General features: G+C 40.2%; 1 protein-coding gene across 1 annotated transcript; it reads left to right on the top strand.

Annotated features, from left to right (window-relative positions):
- Nucleotides 1-891: 891 nt before the first annotated feature.
- LOC110942589 lies at nucleotides 892-1970 on the top strand. The gene is made up of 2 exons (XM_022184364.1): nucleotides 892-1611; nucleotides 1716-1970. Exons 1-2 carry the CDS (start codon nucleotides 892-894, stop codon nucleotides 1968-1970), a joined length of 975 nt encoding a protein of 324 aa, XP_022040056.1.
- Nucleotides 1971-9849: the final 7879 nt, after the last annotated feature.

Below are 9849 nucleotides of genomic sequence, written 5' to 3'. Positions count from 1 at the left end.
TGTCGTGTAGCGGGAAGAGTTTAAGTTCGAGTCAAGAAGCACTACGGTGAGTTCATGACCCCCTATTCCTTTACTGTTTTCGGTTTTATACTTCGGGGGTGGAATACATGTTTACAAATTATTTCAGACTTTTATATACATGGTATGGATAGCTTAGGGAGGGTTTTACACTACTAGATCATGTGAAGGGTGGGCACAACACTTGAGGCCATTAATCCTCGTTATAGGACCAAGGGACACAAGAGTGATAGATCTATTTGGGTGTAGCGAGCCCACACCCGTGAGGCCGGGGCGGCCCATAGTGGTGACTGTGTCTTCCAGCCGGAAGCCCGGTAACAAATTTGCTAGGTTTGAGTTTCCCTGCACCTTTTCACACATACCGGTGGCTTTGCAACCCATTGGTGATCTCTATTTCCTTATTGCTACATACCAGGGACTAAATTTACTTACAGACATACTAAACGGTTTTATATACTCAGACTTACTCATGAACTCGCTCAACTTTTTGTTGACTTTTTAAAACTACATGTATTTCAGGGAATTAAGTTGGATCTGGCAAGTGATGCATGATTAGCTGCGTACTAAATAAGGATGTCATCCGGAGTCGTAGGTTTGGGAAGTGTAACTCTTTCCTGGACGAGTTGCATGTCTCAAGTCCTTGTGTCGTTGGTAGCTTTTCGTCGAGTCTTATGAACTCTTTTAAACAAGTCATGTTTTGTAAACATATCGTGTGGTTGATGTTTTTGTTTCAAGACAATATGTTATGTATTTTTAATCATTTTAATGGATGAACATCAAATATTTTATCATATAGCATGTTGTGATTGTTGCTATGGTATTGAGAAGTCACACCAACTAAACCCACGCTTCCGCAAAAGCCAGGGTGTGACAATGGAGTCTACCGAGACTATAGATGGAGCTGATGTTGTTATTCCATTGTCTTCAGTTAAGCAAGTCACGGACAGGTATGCAAACATTCTGTATGGGTATTTCTTGGGTAAACGTCTAGCATTTCCTGTGGTGGATTTTTTTGCTAAAAGCAATTGGGTTAAGTATGGTTTGTCGAGATTGATGATGAATGCAAATGGATTCTTTTTCTTTAAGTTTAAAACAAACGAAGGGATGGACAACATGTTAGAGGACGGGCCATGGATGATAAGAAATGTTCCGATAATTTTGAAGGAGTGGTCGGCCTCTGTCAAGCTAGAGAAAGAGGATATTAAAGCTATTCCAGTTTGGGTAAAGATGCATGATGTGCCGTTAGCGGCATATACTGAGGATGGTATTAGTTTGGTTGCCTCTAAAATAGGGGTGCCCAAGATGTTGGAGTCGTATACTGCCACGATGTGTGCTGAGTCTTGGGGCAGAAGCAGTTATCCTAGGGCACTTATTGAAGTTCAGGCGGGGGCTGATTTAAAGAGGAGTGTTACTGTTGCAATTCCTTCTTTAGATGGTAATGGTTACTCAAAGGTGGAGGTTAAAATTGAATATGATTGGGAACCTTTAAGGTGTTCTTCTTGCTGTGTGTTTGGTCATGAAGATAACTCGTGCCCAAAAAGCCATCAGGTTGTTTTAAATGGGGAAGCTGGTAAGATGGGTGATGATTTTCAGGTTGTGGGTTCCAAAAAGAAGAAAGCTAACAACCAAGGCCTCCACATGAAAATCAGAAACCCAAGTTTGTTTATAGACCAATTATCAATCCAAAACCAAAACAGTCCTTGAGGAGTTCAAACCAGGTTTCAACATCTAACCCTTTTGTTGTCCTCAAGGACGATAATGGAGATCAGGGAGGTATCACTGTGGGTCGAGTGGAGAAAAAGGTTACTCAGTCGAATGGCAAGCAGGATTCGGATGAGGAGGAGGTTGTTGAAGTCTATAATGAAACTAATGAGTTTATGACTTCGGGTACACGTCCTTCATCTTCAAGAGCCGGGGCAAGCACATCTTCCACAAAATTCAGCAATGGATAGACATTTTTTGTGTCGCGTTAAGGGGAGGATGGTGTGTGATTATTTCGTTTTTGATGATGGAGGTTTTGGGTTTTTTGTTTTTGTGTTTATTGTTTTGTCTACTTTATTTTTCATGATGTAAAGTAGGCTAGGTTTTGTGGTGTCATTGATACATTTGTGTTTTGGTTTACATATATGGGGCATGTCCTATATATGAACTAGTGAGGAACTCATCCTCACTACTTGTACTTTTTTGCGGTTTGTTTTAATAGAATCACCGGGGTAACCCTTTACCCAAAAAAAATCATCCTACAAGTCTATGTACAAGCACTTTATGCACATTTTACTTCATATTCATCACATAAGATTAATCATCTTTAATATTTTATTTATCATAACATATGGCATATTCATACTTTATTCAATCATTCAATCATTTCAAATTTCACATGCATGATATTCAAATCATTTAAATAATCATTCTACAAGAACACTTTTAATCAAAAATCGAAACATACATTCTAACACACACATACATGCTCACGGCTACACACACATACATATGTTCATCTCATTTTTAATTTTGTAAAAACCATTTGTTGTTTTGTTTAGAAGATTTGTGAGAATTCCAAGTATTTGAGAATCACGCTAATCATCATCATCATCAAGAACAAGACTTTAAAATAATGAAAATTTTATAGCTTTCAAGTATGAAAATGGAATGATGATGAGATTTTTTTATGATAATGAGCTTGTTCCTCTTTGAAATCGCCTTGAAATCACCTTTTGATCTTCAAACCGAATCAAGACTAGCTTGAAATGGACATGATCTTCATGAAAATGAGTTGAAATTTTGAAAAGTGGAGGTATAGTGATGGTTTCGGCCGTGAGGTTGTGGGAAGAAGAAGATGAAAATGTGTTTGATGGTTTTGAGAAGATTTAGGTGGTTTCTGAGAAGATTTGAAATGATTAGGTTGTTTGCATGTCTAACACTTGTCATTACACACAAATCAAGAGAGAGGTGGGCACCTTATTGGCCGCCACCTATCACCTCTCTCACATACACACATATACATATATTATATACACATAATACAGGTAAAAAGCAGGTATTTTACTGACTAGCGGGTATTTTATCTGACGTTTCATCGCGTTTTAATGCTTTTAAAATTTATTTTATTACTTACAAAAATAATCCTACTAAAATATTAATGAATAATATTTTGTCATTCTAGCTTGACTGCGTTTTTCCCGTTTCGCATTATACACGCGGTATCACGCGGTATGTGCTTAAATTCTCAACATAAAGAATTTAAAGCGCTTTAATTAATTTTTCTTCACGATTATTATTAGAAATAGGGTTTCAATCATAACGGAATATTTTTAGGATTTTAATATTATCCGGGCGGTCACCAACGTTCGTTTCGCATTTTGTTCGTTATGCAATAAGCGTTTATCTTTTCATTGCCAACTGACTTTCTAGTTTAGTTTGGATTTACCAAAATTTTGTTATTATTAAATAACATTATATCTAATAAAATCTTATTATTATTCAGTCACTACACGTGTCATAACAGTATGGTACTGGCCTAAATTGCCAGGTGTCACAATCTGGTTGTCCACTTGCATTGGTGTAGGTGTCACCAGTGGAGATGGTTGTGTCTGAGCTTGATTTAGTGCTTGCTATGCGCTCAGCTGCGCGTAGATGAGATTCAAAGTCGCTTGACTTTTTGCATACCAGAAGGCGAGAGTTTCTCCCTCTAGCAATCCTAACAACGTAGATATTCCTGGAGGCGCTGGTGTTGATGGGCCAGCACCATGATTCGTCGGGGTTACCGTCTGGGTGGTACGGATACCACTTGTGCGAACAACCCCAACGTTTGTGCCCTCCCCCTCGATGTACTCGTCATTAGGTAGGTTTAGGACGTGCGAGGTGTCCTCCACCGTACCTAATTGAGAGCGTGCACCGATAGGTGGAAAAGGGATTCCCTGATTAACCATGGATCGAGAAAAAATGGTAAAACACTAAACACACCGTTAAGCTCGTTATGAAGACGGGAATAGGGGGTTCTCGTAACCACCCTCTGGCGTGAGAATAAGTATATGTTTTGAGGATAAAAGTGTGTGATTAAGAGTGAGGGAGCAAAAGTGTGTGATTAAGAGTGAGGGGGCCAGGAAGCGGAATCCTTAAACCTGGAGGTGAAGCTCACTATTTATAGCCGGAGTGGTATGGAAGGAGATGGGCTGATGGACCTTGGGCCTATAGTCAACAACAAGGAATATCTGTTTTGTCCCCCCTGCCACGACCGTTGGTGCTTCTAGGTGAGAGGGAAGCTGGTGCACGCTGAATGGAACCACGTGGCCTGACCGATGTCCTTTTTGTCTTGTCTGTCATCAGCGGCTATTTAGAGATAGTGGAGCAAATGTCGACGCATGCTGATTGGTGGCACGTTTGCGTCCTTGTGTACCTTTTTGGCTCCTGTACGATTGTTAATCGTGGAGCATGATCAGATACAGCCTGTTGGATGCTCATTGGTCCACTGCTCTGCCACGTGTACCTTTAGTACTTGTCCTAGGATTACCAGCGCTTCTGTCCTTCGCACGACCATCGGGGATATCCCGTGTAACCGGAGCAAGGTCCAGGAAGTGTGGGTTTTCATCCAAGGAACCAAGTGTGAAGTCTGGTCTTGTGTTTGCTATGACCTAGCGCGCAACCTAGGTTACACCTGATTAGCGAGCGTGAGGTTGGGAAAGTTACCATATTAGATAGGTAAGAGTATGTCCCGTGCAAGACCTGATTGGTCGGCGCAGGTTTGGGACCATACCCCTTCAGAAGTTCTTCCTGAATCTTAATTTCATTAACATTACTGAGGTAGTTGATGCCGTCAAGAATTTCGATAATGAGAAAAAGCAGCGTGAGAGAAAATCAGAGGTAATCGAAAACGGTATAGGGAAAGCGACCAGAATAATTCTGATAATCGGGGTGGCAATGATCAATCCCAAGATTGAAGTGTTCGTTTTGACAGGTATTATAATAATAAGTCGTGATATGAAAGAAATCGATATCAGAATCACAGGCCTACACAGAATCCAAAGCAACAGAATCAGGCCTCTAGAGCACAGCGGCAAAATCAACAAAACCCGAATCAGAACCGTGTTAGTATTCATCCTTGTAATTATTGTGGGAAACGTCATGGTGGTTCGGTAAGAAAGTTTCTCCTTGGAAAGGAGTAGTTCGGTTCGGTAAGAAAGGAAAGCTAAGTCCAAGGTACATAGGACCTTTTCCAGTGATCCAACGCATAGGACCAATCGTCTATCGCTTACAACTATCAGAAGAACTAGCTGGAGTACACGACGTATTTCATGTATCCAACCTCAAGAAATGTTTATCTGACGAATCCTTGGTAGTACCTCCTCAAGATATAGAGGTAAACAAAAAGTTGAAATTTGTTGAGAAACCACTCCAAATAGAAGACAGAAAGGTCAAGTTTCTCAAGCACAAGAGATTGGTGCTGGTAAAGGTTAAGTGGGATTCAAAAAGAGGACCTGAGTATACCTGGGAACTGGAATTAGAAATGAAGCAGAAATATCCCTACTTGTTCGAGTAAATCTCGAGGACGAGATTTTAAATAAGGTGGGGAGGATGTAACAACTCTCGCCAAAATTACTATTTCTTATTTTATTAATGTCCATTAGGAAACCCTAATTGAGACCCCCCAAGTAGTATGGTATGACCCATAATTGTTCAGAACAATCAAAACTAAGATCAGGGCCCCCTAAAACTCAAGGGGGTATCCCCTAATTGATAATTATCCTTAAAACTGCATGTAAATAACGAATTTCGTTTGTTGTTTACTCACCTGGGCTATGTGGGACACGAGGCTACCCTATCCTAAAAGGGCAGCCGTCGCGCCACGCGCAGGGACCAGGTGGGCCTGGCGCGCCACGCGAGGGGGACCAAATTTCAGTATATAATGCAGGGGTTTGGCACTTGCATGGCTGTCTTGTTTTGACGTTAAAATTCATTTCGTACTTTGAGATATTCGCTGTTTCGTTCAAAAACACACACAAGCACGAATCTCTGCTGCGACAACAGGGTAATAACTCGATCACTGCTACGATACAATGTCCGATCGATTGAAACCAATCCGATGGATGTTTAAGTGCTGCTCGAATTCGGGCTATACTTTGTCATTCGTCGTGAGGGTTTTGATTTCGTGAGCTTATCGTAAATGTTGTATTAAGTTACTGACCTAGTTTCATGTGCATTGTTATTTAACTAGGTTACAAGGCTAAATCAGTAGGCAAGGTTCTGTCCAATTAAACTTGCAATGTGAGTCATTCTCTTTTGTCAAAAATGTTTTACAAATACCTAAATGTTTTCAAGTTATATGTTACAGGGATTAAGTCTTGGTTATCTTAAATAACTGGCAAGTGAGGTATTGTGCACATTACTAATATCTCTTACTTTTAACAGTGATAATCATCACTATTGGGTGAAAGGACCCAATAGTGGTATGACCATCGTTACCAGGGTGTGACACGGGGCCAGATAACTATAAGATAGTGGCCATTGTAATCGCTCTTATGCTGTAATCTATAACAAATGGGTCGTTTTATAAACTTGAGTGACTCGCCAGTATTTCCCCGCTGATAAAATCTTTTTAAACATGTTTCAGGTGATTTACTGTGAATCAGGAAAGGTGTCGAGTAGCGCACCAGCTTGAAGAATGTGGCTCAGTAAAAAAAAATAAATAAACATGTTTCTGTAAAACAGTAATTTCCCAGTGAAATTACCCTTATTGTAAATTATGGGGTTTATCCCAAAATGTGAAATAAAATAATTGGGCATTTTCAGTTTTAAAAGATCCTGTTAAAATTTTCGCTGCCAAAATAAACAATACCACGGGTTTCTGTTCCGCGGCTCCTGAAACGGGTAAAACCGAGTCAGGGGCCGTGACAGAAAAAAAGGTGGTATCAGAGCCACTGATTTGAGCCAATTAAGGAGGAGAATTTTAACTTAGAATTGTGTGTGTTTCTTCATGTGTGCTAACAGCATGAATGAACTGCCAGAGGCACTCCGAAACTTTACTATCCATAGTACCGATATGGATACCACCGCGACCTTAACTGGCTACCAGGCTGATACTGAAGAGCCAATAGTATTCCAGGCCCAGCCGTAGGAGAAACCAAAGCCGAAAAAGAGGAGGAGAATCTTGGACTGGAAACGTGGGCGTAGGAAGAAACCAGCTGCACAAAAGGTTAAAAAGACTGAGGATCCTAAGGATAAAGGAAAAGGAAAGGAAATCGGGGAAAGTTCTGGACTAGCCCAGGAAATGCCACCATGGGAGGAGCTTAACCGCAAACTAGCAAATTATGACCTTATCGGACCTGCCGATGAAAACCTCTTCAATTACCCCGCTGAATCCCAACTTCCAGTTAATTTGGAACCGGCTATCCCAGATCCTATTGTCAACCCCCAACCTGTTATAGGCCAGCTGGAAGAATGGTGGACAAGCGACTGGCAATTTCAGAATTTCATGAATAACCCCAACGTCTATTTTCCCTAGTTTGACACTGAGCCTGCACCAAACCCACCTATGAGCACAGAAAACTTGGCTGAACTCTGCCACTATGGTGAGGAACTGGTGGACGCAGGAAATCGAATCCGAGAAGTGGGAGAACAAATCTCCTGGAAATATGACGAGAGGGTACGTCGTTTCTAAAAAGCCAGCTGACTGTGTTTGTATAATAATAAAATAATAATACTAAATAACAAAAATATAATCATGTAAAATAACTTAAAATAAAACTTTTGTAAAATATCCGGTGTGTATCGATGCATACTAATATATATATATATATATATATATATATATATATATATATATATATATATATATATATATATATATATATATATATATATATATGAAAGTCGCAAAGTCGACAATTTTGGCTATACGTGTTGACATAATTATATGTGATTGCTTTATTATGTTTGGTTGTTATTTATTTTATGTCAATAATTTATATTTATATTTATATTGTTCATTATTATTCAGATGGAAAACGCGGAAAACCAACCAGTCAATGAAATTAATCAATTTGAACAAAACAATGAGGATCATTTCCTTAATAGGCAAGATATAGAAAATATCCTTACCCAGGGTATAGCCAATGCTATCCCGGCAATCGTCGCTGCTGTTAAAAGTCCTGTTGAGCCTTCGCAAGCCAACCCCAGTAAACGCACGCGCGACGATAATTTCAGTAATAGTGTTAACGGAGGCGGCAATAATGACAACAATGTAATTCAAGCCCCAATACTCAAGAAAATGAAAGTTGCAACACCTGGTTGCACTTATAAAGAATTTCTTGCCTGTAAACCTGTTGAATTTGCAGGCAATGAAGGGGCAACAGCTGCACTGCGTTGGTTGGAAAAGGCCGAGGCAGTAATTAAAATAAGTAAATGTGCCGAGGAGGATAAGGACATGTATGCTTCTAACCTTTTCAAGGAAGAGGCATTAGAATGGTGGAATACGGTGTAGCAAGCCAAGGGAAGTGACATGGCTTATGCCATGAGTTGGGAAGAATTCAAGCGATTGATGGAAAGAAAATTTTGTCCCGAGTATGAAAAGGAACGAATGGCAAACAAATTCCTGAGCCACCGGATAGTAGATGTGGACTGTCGAGGGTATACTTCGAAATTCTTCGAATATGCCCGAATTTTACCAACTCTGACTTCGCCAGAACCGGTAATTTTTTCTCGCTATATTTGGGGTTTAATTAGCGAGATTCGTGATATCATCAAAGCTGCAAGACCCCGCACAATTGACAATGCGGTGGAATTAGCCAACACCTTGACCGACGCACTGGTGCGTATGCGAGAAGAAAGCAGGAAAAAGGAATTGGCCCAGAAAATTACCCAGGGATTTCGTGGGGGTAATACTAGTAGCAACTTCAAGAAAAAAGTAATTGGGCAATCCTCCACTGCTCTATTTTGTAGTACCTGTAAAAGAAAACACTTTGTAAAATGTAAGGGATACTGTAATTTCTGCAAAATTCCGGGGCCCCAAGAAGAAGAATGCATAAGAAAGAAATCAACGGTTTGCTTCAACTGTGGCGAAACAGGGCACTTCAGGCCCGACTGCCCGGAACTGGTCAAACCAGCTGACAACAAGACTAAACCTGCTGAAGGAACTAATAAGAAGAACGCAAGAGCTTTTCAGCTGACAACCCAGGAAGCAGATCTGATTCCGGACGTGATAGCGGGTACGTTCCTAGTTCACGACGTTTATGCAAAAGTATTATTTGACTTTGGTGCAAACCAAAGTTTTATAAATACTTCTTTCTACCAAGCTCTTAAGCTACCCTTAACCCCACTTAGGCAGATTTATACGGTAGAAACGGCAGACGGTAATTCTGTTAACATAGATAAGGTTCTACGAGAAGGAAACATTGAACTTTCAGGTCATAAATTTCCTGCAAACCTGCTACCTATGAATTTAGCTGGATTCGATGTCGTATTAGGAATGGATTGGTTAGTAGCCATCCATGCTCAAATCCTCTGTTATAAAAATTCTATAGAAATTCATACACCCGCAGAAGAAGTAATTATGATTACAGGAGATAAGCCATGCAAACCATTAAAGTTCATTTCGGTAATGAAAGTTGCTAGCTATGAGCAAAAACAAGGAATAGTGTATATGATTTCGGTAATCATTAACACTAAAAGTAAGGAACTTAAGGAAATTCTTGTAGTATCAGAATACTCGGATGTATTCCCAGAAGAGCTACCAGGATTACCACCAGACAGGGAAGTAGAGTTTAGAACTCATCTAATTCCTGGAATAACACCAATAGCCAAGGCACCCTATCGACTGGCACCCACCGAAATGTT

The sequence above is a fragment of the Helianthus annuus genome, chromosome 11, assembly GCF_002127325.2.
Source record: "Helianthus annuus cultivar XRQ/B chromosome 11, HanXRQr2.0-SUNRISE, whole genome shotgun sequence".
Taxonomy (NCBI): Eukaryota; Viridiplantae; Streptophyta; class Magnoliopsida; order Asterales; family Asteraceae; genus Helianthus; species Helianthus annuus.
Note: the sequence above shows the minus strand (reverse complement) of the source record. Positions and strands in the feature narration are given on the sequence as shown.

Coding starts and splice junctions, on each gene's coding strand:
- LOC110942589 (XM_022184364.1), top strand. CDS start 892: ATGGAGTCTACCGAGACTATAGATGGAGCTGATGTTGTTATTCCATTG. Junction 1,612..1,715: donor AGATGGGTGATGATTTTCAG/GTTGTGGGTTCC, acceptor AAACCAAAACAG/TCCTTGAGGAGTTCAAACCA.